We start from the raw sequence: 16,350 nt of genomic DNA, 5'->3' as shown, positions 1-16,350 counted from the left end.
TTCATTGGTAGAAGGGCTCTGTTATTTTGACGGGAACTCGGCTGTGTCTTGAAAGTAACCGGCTGCGTCTAGACGTCTCGCGAGAGTGTCATTAGCTGTTACTAAGGATTGGTTTAGGCTTAGATTTAGTGGTAGGGTTAAGGTTAGGGGTACTTGTACGGTTTCTGTGGGATTCTAAATGAACACAATAAACACAGTGTGTGTGTGTGTGTGAGTGTGAACATTCAATTTACACTCTCGCGAGAGTTAGATAACTAGGGGGTACCTTCTAGACACGATCCGGGAACTGTGGTGGCCATTGTGATTTTTTTAGTGGCAGGAAGATTAGCAGAACAGCCATTAAAACACGAAAACATATTTAGATAACGTGATTAAATTTAATATTGAGATATACAATGAATAAGGTGTACAATATGTAAACAGTTAAGTGTAGAGGGCTGTTAGTGCTGTTGGTGGCACTGTGACCTGAACTAACTGTTCAAACACAATTATGGCTCTGAAAAATAATGTCATTATTTTATACCTTAAAAATGTAATGTAAGGCTTTTAGATGGCAGATAAATCTTTCTTAATAATGCATTATTACTTGACATTGAAACAGTTCTCATAGCAGTCTTAATGTGATACAATCTTTATTGACCAATAAAAATCTCCATTATTAACACCTGTACAGATTACATTAAACATACAGAAACTGTGAGCCAGTTGGCATCTCCAAACAGGTTAGTTAATCTACCTAAACCATGACAATGTCCAGGGCTTAATGCACACAATATCAGAATTCATCTCAACACCCAAAATATTAGACATTTTGTGTAAAGATACTCCTGTTTTTGTTTTACTAGGAACATGGAGTTCACATGTTTCTATGAAATGTACATTTAGTTATTTTTTGTTTTGTTTGTTTAGTTTTCCCTGTGACACATCGCACTTCCCATTGGGCATTTCAGTGTAATCTAAAGAAAAGTGTCATTTGTTCAACAGCTCAAAGACTCGGAGCTCTTCTCTTTCACATATCAAAACACAAACATACTGTAACACACATATGCAACACACACACAGAACGGTCAGATGATGCCCGACCTGCTGGAACCCACAAATGGCTTGAATATCTGGAGCGATGTGTTACATTTCAGTGTTTGAGTGCGATTCCAGCAGACAGCATCTCACACCGATCTGAGATCAGCTCACACACCCAATACTAACATAAACACTGAGTGTAGAACTGGATCCAGATAAGCCTCTCCCAAGTTCATCAGTGTTTGAACACAAATTGACAGTACAATGTGTTTTTTTTTTTTTAAGTTATAAGGAGAAAAAAGGCACCCAATCCTCATATCTAAAAGATAAACACAAGGCTTTGCCGGTGCCTAAAACTAATTAGGGTGAATCTCAAAAAAACATGTCCAAGTCACATTTCACCACAAAATCCAAAAAAAAAAGAAATATATATATATATATATTTGTTGACCTCTTTTGAAATACTCAAACCAGCCCATCTGGCACCAACAATCATCCATGCGATAATCTAATCAGTCAATCGTGTGGCAGCACAAAAGGTCAAAAGAGGTCAACAGAGAATGTCCAGACTGACATAGTCTACGGTAACTCAGATAACCGCTCTGTACAGTTGTGGTGAGAAGAATATCATCTCTGAATGCTATTCTGAGATGTGGGTTGGTGCTGTTTTGGAGGCACGAGGGGGACCTACACAATATTAGACAGGTGGTTTTAATGTTGTAGCTGATCGGTAAATATATATATATATATATATATATATTTATTAGGGCTGTCAATCGATTACAATTTTTAATCAAATTAATTAAATGGTCACGATTAATCGCATATACAAATATTTGCTGAGAAAGCCCGTCGTATGACAATAATTAAATATATAATTATGAAATAATTATACATAGTTATCTTTAAATATTTAAAAATGTTTTAGGTGACTGTGTCAAGTAAAATATATTTTAATACTTAGAAAACATCTTGAGATCTTTTAGTTAGGATTTGTGCTCCTTCAAGTGTTTTGAACGCAAGAACGTAACGCATGTTTGTGTTGTGGGTTGTTTTGTTCACTGTATAAACTGTGAGTTGCTCATACAGTTGAAGTTTCACTTACTGCCCCCTGGAGTAAACAGGTGGTACTACAAGCTTGCGTTTCTCAGGAATCTTATTGCGATTAATTGCGTAATTGTTTTAACGTGTTATTTTTTATCATATTAATCGCACTGAATTAATGCGTTAAATCGACAACCTGTTTTTGGCAAGAAAACTATGTCACAATAGAAAAATCTTAATGGTCCTAAAAATATGCTTCATTTTCAAAATATATATTTTTTCTTTCTTTTGATTTTGGTGTGAAATATGACCAGCTCATGTTTTTGACAGGTTTCCCCAGATTCACACATGTATCGTTTTATTTTCTCAGACAAAATTCACAGTTCTGTTCTTGTCAAATTCATCTAAACAAAGACCTCATATAAATTGTTAGGAGCAAAAAAGGTTAACACATTTGCATTTGTAGTTAAAAACCATGATACATTATTTGTCCTCTTCAGTCTTTTAGTATATTTACATTTTTTTTTTTAAATCAGAGCATAAAATGAGAACATACTTGAAACTGTGCCGAGATTACAACCCTCCTGCTCACAACTAATTCCCGACAATCTCAATCTTGTCAATCGGAATCTCTGACCTGGTAAAATCCCATTATCCTGTCAGAAGCAACAGTGAGGGGGGCATTAAAAGGTCTTAAATGGAGGTTTGGGATCATTACAGCACTAACAGAGTGAAATCGGTGAGGTAAAACGCTTAAGCTGAAGGAAATGGAAATGACATTCCCAACATCACAATCCCAGAATGCCAAGATCCTAGAGGTGAGAGAGGTCGAGGGGTTTTGGAAGTGCACTTCCATGTGACTTGTGTGTTAAGCTGGTCAATAATTATCATTTAGTTACAATAACTAAAACCAATCAGACATCAGTAACAGTTTAAAAACCAACTTTGTTAAAAAAAAAAAACAAGTTAAGTTAAGGCATTCTTTCACCAAAATCTCCACAGTTACGACTTTGGTTTGTTCCTCTAAAGAACGTCCCCATGGTGCCTAAGAGGTGTTGTCAGGGTTATCTCCATGGCAAAACAGAAATGCCCTGGAGATGTGTGTGTTAGTGATTTTTAAGTGACTGTCCATTCAGATGGAGGTCAGCCAATGGGAGTGAGGTGTGTGTGTGTATGTTTATACATATACGTGTGTGTGTGTGTGTGTGTGTGTCCTATCTGCGTGTAGCTGATGCCGGTCCGCTGTAGAGTGGTGTGAGGTTGTTTGGAGATGTTTGGGGCAGGCGCAGGTTGCCATGGTTGTTTCGTGGGCGACTGATCTGAAGGCGTCTCAGGTACTCGGCGTGAACCGGTTTGTGGATCTGCAGAACTTTCATGGCCTCATCGACAGGAAACCACTCCCGCTTACGTCCTAAAGAGCAAATATTTTTTACAAATATTAGTTTCAAATTTACAGTGGGATCCAAAAGTCTGAGACCACACTGGAAATAAAAAAAGTTTTCTTGACACAAAGGGAGAAATTGTGAATAAATATTGTTTTCAGTGATGTCATACAATGGCAGTTTATGGTGACCACCTCTTCAAGCTTCAAAAGGACACAAAAGTAATTAATTAGACTTCTGAAATATACTTTTGTGTCCTTTTGAAGCTTGAAGAGGTGGTCACCATAAACTGCCATTGTATGACATCACAGAGCACAACATTTATTCACAATTTCTCCCTTTGTGTTCAGAAGAAGAAAGGAAGTCATATACAAGGGTTATAACAACACAGGGATGAATAAACAATGACTAAATGTTAATTTTTTGGGTGAAATAATCCTTTAAATTGAAGTTTTGTGGCTTTTAGTTGATGTTTATTTGCTTTGAACCAATCTATACACAAGCTTTCCTTTAAAAGCTGAATTTACAGTCTAGTTAAGTTCAATTGTACAGTCTCTCACACAAGGAAAATAGACCAAAAATATTGATGACTCATCTTGCACTACATGAGTGAGTGAATGAGAATGTTCCTCCCACTAAAACCAGCTGACACTCACATATCAAGGATCAAATCATGATTAATATGGCTGAGACATAAATAAAGCCTATTGGCTATTAATTAAAAGGGACATTTGTGTTTAAACATGGATAAACAAATTATTCTTTATATATGTCCACCCCAAACTTCCTGTTTGGGAAGGGGGGGGTTCCTGTTTTATGGGGCTTTTTGTGTGATGTGTGAGTCAGAGCAGTATTTGTACAGTCAGGAAATAGCTGAGATATTAGATGACCCAAAGGGCAGAATACCTGGCTGATCCATCACAAACACGCAAACACACTCACCAATGTTGACAGAGTCCTCCCAATCGTCCAGTGTTTCCGTCACTGTTAGCACATACACATATGTCCTATGTTTGCGGTCCTGGTTCTGCTGTTGTTGAGAAATTGAGCATTTCAGTATGAGGGATTGTAATCGCTGCACCACAGAATGAATCAAGACAAGCGGAATGAAAATCAAGAGATTAGATACTTACCTCGAACACACCGAGCAAACGACCCAGTTTACCCTTCACTCCAGCCTAAGGGAGAGAGAGAGAGAGAGAGAGAGAGAGAGAGAGAGATAAGGATCAACTGTACAAATGTCTTATTGCCTTGAGATTCCAAAAGTTTAATCAGACATCTGAGACCAGTCTGTCTCAAAAGATCAACTATATACTGAACACATTAAGCTTCTAGTCACTAACTTGTACCATGAACATCATAACTCTAGGCCAACTTTACAGGTCAAAATGAGGTCAAACATTCTCACAAAACATTAATAATCTATGAGCTGAAGTAGAAACAGATTGTAAAATAATATGAAAGAATATGAGTTGGTTTGCGGCGAGTTGGACAGACTCACCTCCTCATACACTTCTCGTACCGCAGCTCCACACGGCTCCTCCTCTGGCTCCATTCCACCACCGGGAACGATCCACTGATCCGGGTTCCGACTGCTGCTGACCAACAACACCTGCAGAAAACAGAGCAGAACCGATGCACAATCATGCCACTTATTTCTTCAAAAGATTTGCATTGCTTGAAGGAAATGCTTGCAAGGCAGACAACAAATAGTCATTTTAGGGCATGTCCACACCAGTCCATTTTCGTTTGAAAACACATTGATTTAGCCTCTCATCCATACTAGAACATCTCTTTGGAGACTTTTGTAGAAATGATGATGGATAAGTGTGGATGTGTCCTTACATTTACTTAGAATGTGTCTTGTTTTTAGTCAGCTGTACAGTGTTAGCATAGATATAAAGGGTTAAATCCAGGGGTGTGGATTCCGATGTGAACAACACTGTCCATCTGAAAATGATATCAATGCAAGTCAAAGGAAGATTTCTTTAAATTCACTTTAAATATACTGTATCTTAAAAAGAATAACGTTATCAAATACCAAAAATAGATAGCACGGAACGCCCAATTCTCACTACTTAATAGGTCCTCGTGGTGGCGCGGTTACTCAACTCAATCCTCGTGGTGGAGGACAAGTTTCAGTTGCCTCCGCTTCTGAGACTGTCAATCCGCGCATCTTATCACGTGACTCGTTGTGCATGACACCGCGGAGACTCACAGCATGTGGAGGCTCATGCTACTCTCCATGATCCACACACAAGTTACCACACGCCCCATTGAGAGAACCACTAATCACCACCACGAGGAGGTTACCCCATGTGACTCTACCCTCCCTAGCAACTGGGCCAATCTGGTTACCCCATGTGACTCTACCCTCCCTAGCAACTGGGCCAATTTTGGTTGCTTAGGAGACCTGGCTGGAGTCACTCAGCACGCCCTGGCAGACTGGATTCAAACTTGTGACTCCAGTGGTGATAGTCAACGTCAATTCTCGCTGAGCTACCCAGACCCCTACAAAACAAAGTAACCAGAATGTTTAAGGAATATATTAAGGCTCAAATGCATTCCTTGCACCTTGTCTACAGCAAGCAGCATGTCACAAAAAAAAAAAAAAAAAAAAAAAAAAAAAAAAAAAAATATATATATATATATTTACATTTCTTGTTGCACTTAAATCTGTTTTGTATACTATTATGATGATAGTAAAACTTTGTAATATGGCACTTTTTGTACCACTGTCTCCCTAAGATGATTCGCTGATGTTCTTCCTCTTTTGTAAGTCGCTTTGGATAAAAGCGTCTGCCAAATGAATAAATATAAATGTAATGTAAATGTCACGTAGCATCAAAAGCAAATCACTCCCATTATAAATCGATGGTGATGTCTATACCAGATGCATCCGTACTTTAAATCGTCTACAGTTTCTAACAATATAATAAAAATATATTTCATACCAATGGATTTGGATTGAAAATAAATAAGGATATTGGTTATATACCCATTTAACTGGTCATGTCCAGTGTAGACAGGGTGTTAAGAGTTTGTGAAGGGAGATTTCTTTTCCAACTCTATTTAAATAGAAGCCAGGGATTAAGTCTACCAACAAAAATGTGTTACAATGGATTCAAAGTACACAGACTTACTCCCTTTGTCTGTTAGTGTGTGTGCGACATTTGACAGATGGGCAGAACTGCATCTTGCTCCGTGACCTGTGATTGGCTGATCCTCCAGCTGCTGACCAGCCCACAGGTGAATACTGCAGTAAGACTGATGGCGGTGACATCACGTGTGTCTGTCAGATTCATGACACTCGCTGTCACCTGCCATGTTCTGGGCCAGACGGAGGTACAGTGAGGTTATTTTAATGATGCGCCACATTGTTTACAGTACTCACCTTCTCAAAAGAAAGGCGATACATTCACTGCCACAGTGTGTGTGTGTGTGTGTGTGTGTGTGTGTGTGTGTGTGTGTGTGTGTGTGTGTGTGTGTGTGTGTGTGTTAGATAATGGAAAGCTAGATCACCGTTTGACTCTATTTGTGGCATCTCAAGACGTTTGCACAGAACACACTCACAGTCCAACTGTTTACATGCAGCATTGTTCCAGTTCTTCAAAAACACAATTGTATTCTTCAAACATGTTAGTCCAGTTCTGATATTTCACAGAGAACAAGGAGCAGTCTGACATGACTTTAACATTAAACATATATTTACAACAATATGACCTGTTGTACAAATTGAAGTACCTGAGAACCACTTGACCAAAACCAGTTTCTTACAGTCCCCTAATTAACTTACAGTCCCCTACTTATTTCTGCTCAAACCCAACAGTAAAGCTATTCTTTGCTCCAGAATGAGTCCTACTATTTAAAGAAGAGATATGCCCAAACATCAGCCAAATTTGTTTTGGAGTTTTGCTGCGGGATGAAGGTAACTATGATAACCTGATGACAGATGAATGACGCTGGGCTAAACAATTGAAAATCAAAACATGACCATAAAAAGACCCAAACGACCACTTTTAATGATCAAATCCATTCCAGTCAATCAAGCCCAACACTTAAATATGTTGCATTATGGAAGTAAAATGGTTTGGGAATGTAATCTCATATTGACTTTAAGAGGTTGTCAATGATGCATCAAGGACATTTGAAGCCAAAACAAAGTGGGCGACAAACATGAATCATTATGCATTTACACGACATGCCGAAATGGATAACAGCATCTAATTTCCAGCTGTCAGGATCAGTGTATTCCCAAACTCCAGTACAGCACAGATTTGACAGTTTAATGCACAAACAACAGCTCTGAATCTCATATATCTGATCTTTCCTCCAGATATCACTGCAGCATAACAAATAACTACTATCAGTTTTTGTTTTTCATATCCTGATTTATCAGCACACAACCGAGACATAATATGATATGCTTCTTTCCATGTCAGTTTTCTGAATCAGCTTTATGTTTGTAATATCAACAAATGAATAACTCAGCATGATGAGGCTGATATATAGTAGATTCTAGGAAAACAGAACACTGATAAATATAGACACCTGCACACAGTGATGCTGAAGAAATGCAGTAATCCCACAAACAGGAACTCTGGTACAGATGGAAGAATGAGATGATATAGCGTTTGTTTATTAACACACTCGCATATCAGTGCTGACAGTCTTTGAAGAATGTTAAATGAGAGGCATTTATCTCGCTTTAATGCGCTCGTTGATCCTCGGGCCCCTGCTCGACTTCTTTCATCCGACACAAAGGGCAGCCCTTTCAAATCACTTACACAGACATGCACTGACTGTGGATCAGTCTGCGCTTGGCACACGGTGCCGGAAATGTACGTAGAGCTGGTCTGGGATCAGTCCACCGAACGGGTACAGCAGCACAGTTACAAGCCCCGAATTACACCAGAAATACTGCTACACAACATAGACTCTACTGTTTGGTTACTTGGATACACAGAAGCAAAAAGATCATCGGAACGGAGTCGTAGAAACCTCTGACAACATAAATGTTCCTGGTTCAATACAAGTTACGATTGGAAGCATTTGTGGCATAATGTTCCAAAAAGCACTTACAATGGAAGTCAATGGGGCAAATCCGTTAAAGTAAAAAACTTTAAGCTGTTTTAAAAGTATAACCACAAGACGTAAACAATATGTGTGTTAATATGATTTTAGTGTGATAAAATCACTTATTAACCTTTTTTCGGTGTAAAGTTATAGTTAATTTTACAATGTTCTTGCCATGGCTACGTAACACTGTAAATTGACTATAATAATGATGATTTAAACAACTTTACAGCTCAAATAATACACACGTTTTTACAGAAGAATTAATGTAAGTGCTAATGAAATTATAATCTTTATATTTCTGCCTTTAAGCCCTCCAAATATTTGCCCCATTGACTTCCATTGTAAGTGCGTCCCTGTAACCTCCATTTTTGCTGGGGGTTTTTCTAAAGTAAAGGTGCGGCGAGTCAAAATTAGGCTATATTAAATTTTTTGGGGGGTAATCATAATGATGCCACAAATGCTGTCGGATAAGCTTAACTTGATATTCCTTTAATCTATAATAATATTTCCACTAAACTCGTACTTTTGTGCACTAAAGCACTCATATCTATCAAGTTAAAGTTTATGAAGGAGCTTATTAATTATTAACAAGATGCAGTCAAGACTTAACTGGTCAGCCTGAAGCTAGTAAAAACCTTCTGGAAAACCTCTGATCTTAATCGCGGCGTCCTGTGGTCAAATATTTTTGTATAATGAGCGCAAAACTGTAAAACTGACCGTTTTCCCAAGCAACCGAACTTCTGTACTAGCTTCATGTCTTTTCACATAATAAAATAGTTTGAACTCAGATAAACATTTCATGCCTATTCATTTATTTGGTACATAGCAGTGTCATAAGCTGGATGATGTACAGTTTAGCCATTCATTATTTCAAAATAAACCCATTTAGGTTGATACAAGCCCTCTCTGCTTTGTGTCTGGGTCCAACTAGTTTCAAATTGAACTACAGTATATATACTTAGTATATATATACATTAAACACTGTATTGCCCTCCTAAAGAAACAGTGATTCTTCACTTGCTGATAAGAGATAACCCGCAACAAAACACTTTACAACAAGAAAATGAATGTGATAGCAAAGTGTTTATGCAGTTCTTTCAGAGGCGTCACTGGGCGTGATATATGCTGTTAAACCCTGGAGATCTGCATTCAAAGCATGTCGTTTCATGACAGTCCTTTCTTGGAAGTAGGCTAACCTGGTACAGCTGTATACATGCAGGAATGAGGGGGGAGTTTCGGAGAGCTGCAGGCCTACGTGCTTTTATTGCATAACTGCACTGGAGAGGCCCAGTGGCCCACAGTATACCTGTAAGTTACGGTTAACAGGACAACTACATGTAGTGACACTGGCTGAGCAGACAGACAGATAGAGTGGCAAAAGATAAGTTGTTTAATTAAATTTACTATGCAGTTGAAACAGGTAGGCTTGGCTAATGAGGATCAATGGGACTTTATGGAGTTATACTTGTGCCACAATTCTGCATGCACAATATTATATTTTGAGCGCACAAAGAAAGTTCTGCATCCACAAGATAATATTTTGTGCATGCAAAAGGTCTTTTACATGCAGAGTGGGTAGGAAGAGAAAGCAAAATTAAAGAATTCTGAGCAAATTCACATTCAAATGAAATTTATTCAAGTGTAAACTTTGTTTATCTTTGCAAGAACATACATTGCTTTACAAAACTGAGTTCAGGCATGTGCAAAATAACTTTTTGTGCCCTCAAAATATCTTGCGAGTACAGACATTTTTTGTATACTCAAAATATTATCTTGCACGTGCAAAATAACTATGCGTTCAAATTATGCGCGTGCAGAATTGTGGCACATTTATAACTCCATACATTTTGGCCTGCACCGCGTTGTGCGACACCGATCACAGCCCTGGATGAGAATTAAATGAACAGATGTGCTCCAGATTACACTAAAAGTATAGCAGTGATCTGAACACTCACATACATGCATGCAAATACGTCACTTTCCAGGAACAGCTGATGCCATTTTAAGCATGGGACAAATAATAAACTGATAACCGATCAATCCCAGCACTCTCTGTGTAAACTCTGTATGCATATAATTTGTGCACTGTGTGTCTGTGTGTGTGCTAGAATAATTGGGCATCAATCAGATGGCACATCGCATGACAGCATGTATATGAAAAAACGATTATTTCCAACCCATGTTCTTATATATCCAGTAGTCTGTATATCTATAATGCACATATATCTATATGCTCATATATATCCTCTCTGGGAGTAAGGTGAAAGTGTCAATGTATGTCGAATACACTGATTTATCATAGGAGCATCATCACCGGTGCCCGGGTCCATACCTCATCCTCCCGTTCGTTCTTGAAGCACAGGCACGCCGCACGCCGCTTGAATCCTTCCCGGTCGAAAGTCCGCGTCTGGTTCGGTTTGAACTTCATGCTTTAATCCTGTCGATCGTTCCGTAGATGTATCCGACCGGTCAGCAATGCTCCGAGAACGGCCCGGGCTCCGTGAGTCACCACCGACGGTCAGAGAGACAGCGAGAGGCGGACCAGTACCGGGGGCTGGACCGATCCTTCGGGGTTGCGTTGATTTTAAATCCTTTTTACAGCATTCATCTGTATTTAGTCCAGTAAATTCGATTCTTTATCCTCCTTAACAACTACTTTGGATGCCGTTATCCATTCTCATGTTAAAATATCTCGCGTTTCCCCTGTATATACACGTCTATGGTGGGCCGGGTGCGAATGTACGAATGTTTACTATGTTGACGGATTGGTTCTTAATATTCATAAGCTAACCGTCGGCATTGGAAGGTCACGAGGCAACGTCAGCATAAATTAGTTGATTCTCACAGCGCAAGCCTTCGCCATTGGAGGGTAACGACGCAACGTCTGCGTGACCTAATTAATATGCATAAGCTAAACCTTTACCATAGTATGGTTCGTACTTTTCGCAGGCGTAGCGATTCCCTGAACTGCGCGCTCACGCTCATCCGTTACCGCATTATTAGCGTGGCCTTAAATCACATTTACCGCAGATATGACAGAACCTGTCTCGTTTCTAAAACTGTAAAACCTCTAAAGAGTAGATGTTTTAAAAGCGGAGATGGAGTCTTAATATTAATTTGGAGATACATAATTAAATTAATTTCAATTCATTAAAATACTTCTAATGTATTTATTTTTTTTATTAATTAGTCTTTTACAATTATTATTTATTTATTATTATAATTTATTGCATTGCAGGCTTTGTTTATGGACACATCAGAGGTCAACAAGCACAAAACATCTAGTTTATGAACATATATCGCAATAAGTAATACCATAGTATTCTCTGAAGTATCTTGTCTGTACCATGGTAATGTATATGTGATAATCTGATGCCATCATGTACCACTGGCACCATTAAAGTACATTGTTTTGCATATGTAAATGTTAGTCAGCACCTGAAACAATGGTCTGATTGAATTGTGATGACATTCTGAAATCTAAAATCTGTTCTCTGAGCTTTGTAAACAAAGTAGTGTCATGACCGATGCTGATGTTGACTAGAAGCTCAAAGCATATGTTAACCAACAGCATTGTGGAAATAAACTTTTGTCCCTGTGAATTTGTCTGTGCAGATAAATGAGTTTATATGGAATTGATCAGGCCAACATCTGCCACAGTGAACACACACACACACACACACACACACACATGACTTTTCATTCTCAAATAGCTAAAAACGGACCCCCTAAGACATGCGACATGCGTGTTACTCAATAGATCAAACTGTAAACCCCAGTAAACTTAATGAATGTGTTTGGTAAACTCAAACTGGGCAGGGGATTTCTTGTTCCCAGAATGCTTTGCATGGTAATCAATAGGGAATGCAAATGTTAAAATGAACTGAATGCAACATGAATGCAAAGGGGGAAACTGGTTTGTGTTTAATGTTTTGTTATGATGCCATTTAGAAGAGTTTCTGCTATGTTGGAGTTTTGGAGATTAACATTATGGTGAAGAGTGTAGCTTGAGCTAATGACCGATACCAAGTGTGTATCTTACTTATTGCTTTATCCATTATTAAGCAAGTCAAAATGTAAAGTTACGTGCCATCAAAACGTATGAGTTAGCTTACTCAATGTTTCAAGTTAAGAGCAATTAGCATGCATAAGTACAAACTGAAAAACTGACAGCTCCACTTAATTATGGAATTTAACAAAAAAAAAAATGTGATGTAAACGATAACCTCAAATTTTTAATGTTCTGCAAACTTATTCGGGTTTACAGTGCACAGTACATATTTTATTACACAAAATGTTTAAGTGGTTTCCTTGTCTGAAATAACACAAATTAAAGTGACAAAGATTGGAACAGTTCACTGGTCTGAGTCACTCACCGGTCTGCAATCTGCACAACAACCAACACATAAACAAAATGGTAAATAGTAATCAGTCTGTAACCGTGCAAACACTGGGTGATACTTATCTCTGATTAAACACTGAACATTTTCAGTCACGTGCCTGTACCGTGCATATTGTGTCCCCATGTATTTGCAATATACAAGTTCAGGTTGTCATATTTCAAGCTATAGCATAAATGAAATGCATTGTGGTCTCTCGAATCTCAACACTTTTAGTGATGTGTTACTGTGGTCATGAATGTTCTAATTAATCAGACAATTGTAGGAATCAACAACATTGTGACTAGAATGACACTCCTCTGACATTAGTGTTTGTTGCATACGCTAAGCCCGAAGAAATCCGATAATTATACTAATTTAGGTGCCACAGACATAACAAATGACTCATTAGGTTTTGATTGCAACTAACGACAGACAAATGTGATGTGGGTGTGATTATTTCACTACATCACACCGGATAGAGATGTGTATATTTAACAGAATTAAATGCAAAGACTTTATACATGAGTAAAATGTCCAAATTGTATTGAGGAGCATTACATTTCTCTAGTCTTGAATAAGTCTATTTCTTTATCTTAGAAACTATTATTAAAACAAGAAGAGAAAATATTTGTGAGGACTCTGTTATTGCAGATATAACCTGCAGTCTGCATTTAGAGCAGCGCTGCAGCACTTCAACTGAGACAGTTACATAATCAGCCATTTATTAGAAGCACCAAGACATGTGGAACAAGAGAGAGAGAGAGAGAGAGAGAGAGAGAGAGAGAGAGACAGAGAGAGAGAGAGAGAGAGAGAGAAAGTGCGTGAGAGAGATTGAGCCTCCCACTGTCCTTTAGCATAATCATTAATAACTACTGAGGATTTTAAATGTCTTGATTTTTAAACCCTTGAATAAGGGTTACGATACTAAAATTTCAGTAGTTGGTACCAATACCAGTAACATCGTTTCAATGCTATTGAAACACAGATCTTTAGCTGTTTTTGAGACGTTAAGCATTAATGTAGATAGTATATATATAAAAAATGGCATGTTTACATGGTGTTACTCTATTAAGTAAACATTGCTTATATTATTATTATTATTTTTTTAAGTAGGACCCTATGAAATCAGTTTTAGTTTTTTCTCAATTGCATTTTCTTATTTTCCAAATTCTGTTTCCTCCATTACATGTTTTAAAGTTTAATTGAAATTTTATCATCAAAATAGCATCTAATAAATATAATTCATATAATTTTAATCAAATGAAAATAGGACAATTACTTTTCAACATACCATTGCATTTAATCAAATGAAGTGCTTCAGTAAAGATCATCACAGCATAATATAAAACACAACATTGGTCTTACTTTTGTCAAATAAAGTGCTTCAAAACCGAGCATCAAAGATTGATGCAAACTTCTATTAATTCCAACAGCAATCTCGCTTGTGATACGTTGCTTATATATGATAATAATAATAATTACTATTATAGTAAATGTTACATTTTACTATACAGTAGTCATACATTTCTGTCACGATTTCTTCAATTTCACGGATCAAGCTTTTATTTTGAATTTAACTTTTATTTTGACGTTAACCGTGTGTTCACACCAGAGGAGGCGAGAGCGCCAAAATTGGCTCTGTCTGCTCTGCCAACAAGGCTATCGAAGATTCGTGGACGCTCTAACTTAGTTGAAATAGGTGGCAACGTTTGTTCTGAATGTTTGGTTTTGTGAACTATATTTAAAGGGGCCACAAAACATCCAGAATTGTGGACCAGTATCTTCACGTAGCGTATATCCTCATGAAATCTTTTAAATGTGAAAGAAATCGATCGATTGCAGAAAGTAGTTAAAATGATGGTTGTTTGTTACCAAAATAAACACATTTCAAAATAGCTTCTTTACAGGCTATGTCGAAACTAAGCAACATCTGTAAGCTCTTGGCTATGTGTGATGTGGTAAAAATCGTGTTGTTAAAACAAACGCTGATGGTATAAATGTGTTACCGATTGATCCGACAGCACAGTTTTGCATGCTATGGCACCAAAATTACCATGCAATATATTATATATAATATTATATAAACCATAATATGCACTTCATCAACTCGCCTGGCACACCAACAATTTCAGACACCTTTGTTTAATTTATATCCCTGTAATCAAACAGGGACAGATCGTATATTACGTGAAAACCCGCCACGGCAATAATTTGTTTCTCCTCCATTTTGTCTTCACTATTGTTTGGTGGGAACCAAAGTTTACACGGTTGTGTTCTTTAGACTAGGTTGCTGCCGAAACGGGTCAAAGCTCATTATCATAATGTTGCCCGAACTTGAACTTTCCTCTGACACCCACAACGCCCAAGACGTGCCGCCGAATGACTTCCGCTCGATTTCACGCTCTCGACGCCTCTGGTCTGAACACACCACGTTAAGGTTTTTTCAGTTTTTCAAGATAGCTTCACACCTCCGGATAAGAAGTTGGTTATATGGCCCAGTGAGATTATTAAAATGCAAAATATTGCGATTTAATTATATAGTCTGCAGGCGCTGTGTGCTTCACAATGAATGTGACCTCTCTTCCATCATCTACAACACACACAGATGTTCATAAAATGTGTTGCATAAGAGAAACTTTACATATTCACTTTGAAGCATGCAGCACATGCAGACGGAGTATTTATGTCATTAAAATGCATCTTTTTGCGGTTTAAGAATCACACTAGGACATATCATGATTTTAATTTGATTAATTGTCCATTTGTACATTATCCACGCATTTACATTTATGCATTTGGCAGATGCTTTTATCCAAAGTGATTTACAGTGCACTTATTACAGGGACAATCACCCCGGAGCTACCTGGAGTTAAGTGCCTTGCTCAAGGACACAATGGTGGTGACTGTGGGGATCAAACCAGCAACCTTCTGATTACCCATTATGTGCTTTAGCCCACTACACCACCACTCCCATAAAAGTAGATAGCGTGCGGGAAACAAATCGAGTCAGTGCTCAGTACTACCAGTACTGCAGAAACACTGGTATCGTTAGATCTCTTATCTTATAGTATCGACTTGTTACCAAAGTACTGGCACTTTTGACATCCTACCTTGAAGTTCTACTGAAGTTGGTGTTCAGTGAGTTAAATGTACATAAATATACACATTCATATTTTTAGCATCTGATATCTTGTGTTTGTTTGCACATATTCTTCTTAAAAGTTTATTTGACATAAACATTTTTTAATACCGTTACAGGAACAATCAGGTGTGATGCTGAAAATTACTCTTTAAATAAAGAGATCAAACCAAATAACATAACAAAAAATATTTTTTACTAAAACTGAACATTTACAGATTTTAATTTTCCAGACAAGTCATACATAATCCACACCAGCCTAAACACAAAACTTTAAACACACACGCTTTGTTTGGATCACACA

At 37.8% G+C, this 16,350-nt stretch overlaps 1 protein-coding gene across 1 annotated transcript; it reads right to left on the bottom strand.

Moving 5' to 3' along the window:
* Positions 1–592: 592 nt before the first annotated feature.
* On the bottom strand, positions 593–11,255 carry LOC127637367 (diphosphoinositol polyphosphate phosphohydrolase 3-beta-like). Its single transcript, XM_052118390.1, has 5 exons — positions 10,858–11,255; positions 4,948–5,058; positions 4,580–4,624; positions 4,389–4,476; positions 593–3,475 (listed from the first exon to the last, which is right to left on the bottom strand). The coding sequence occupies exons 1-5, from the start codon at positions 10,951–10,953 to the stop codon at positions 3,279–3,281; spliced, it is 537 nt and encodes a 178-aa protein (XP_051974350.1). The 5' UTR covers positions 10,954–11,255; the 3' UTR covers positions 593–3,278.
* Between the last annotated feature and the right edge of the window lie 5,095 nt (positions 11,256–16,350).

The sequence above is a fragment of the Xyrauchen texanus genome, chromosome 45 (assembly GCF_025860055.1).
Source record: "Xyrauchen texanus isolate HMW12.3.18 chromosome 45, RBS_HiC_50CHRs, whole genome shotgun sequence".
NCBI classification, from domain to species: Eukaryota; Metazoa; Chordata; class Actinopteri; order Cypriniformes; family Catostomidae; genus Xyrauchen; species Xyrauchen texanus.
This window is presented reverse-complemented; position numbering and strand designations above follow the sequence as displayed.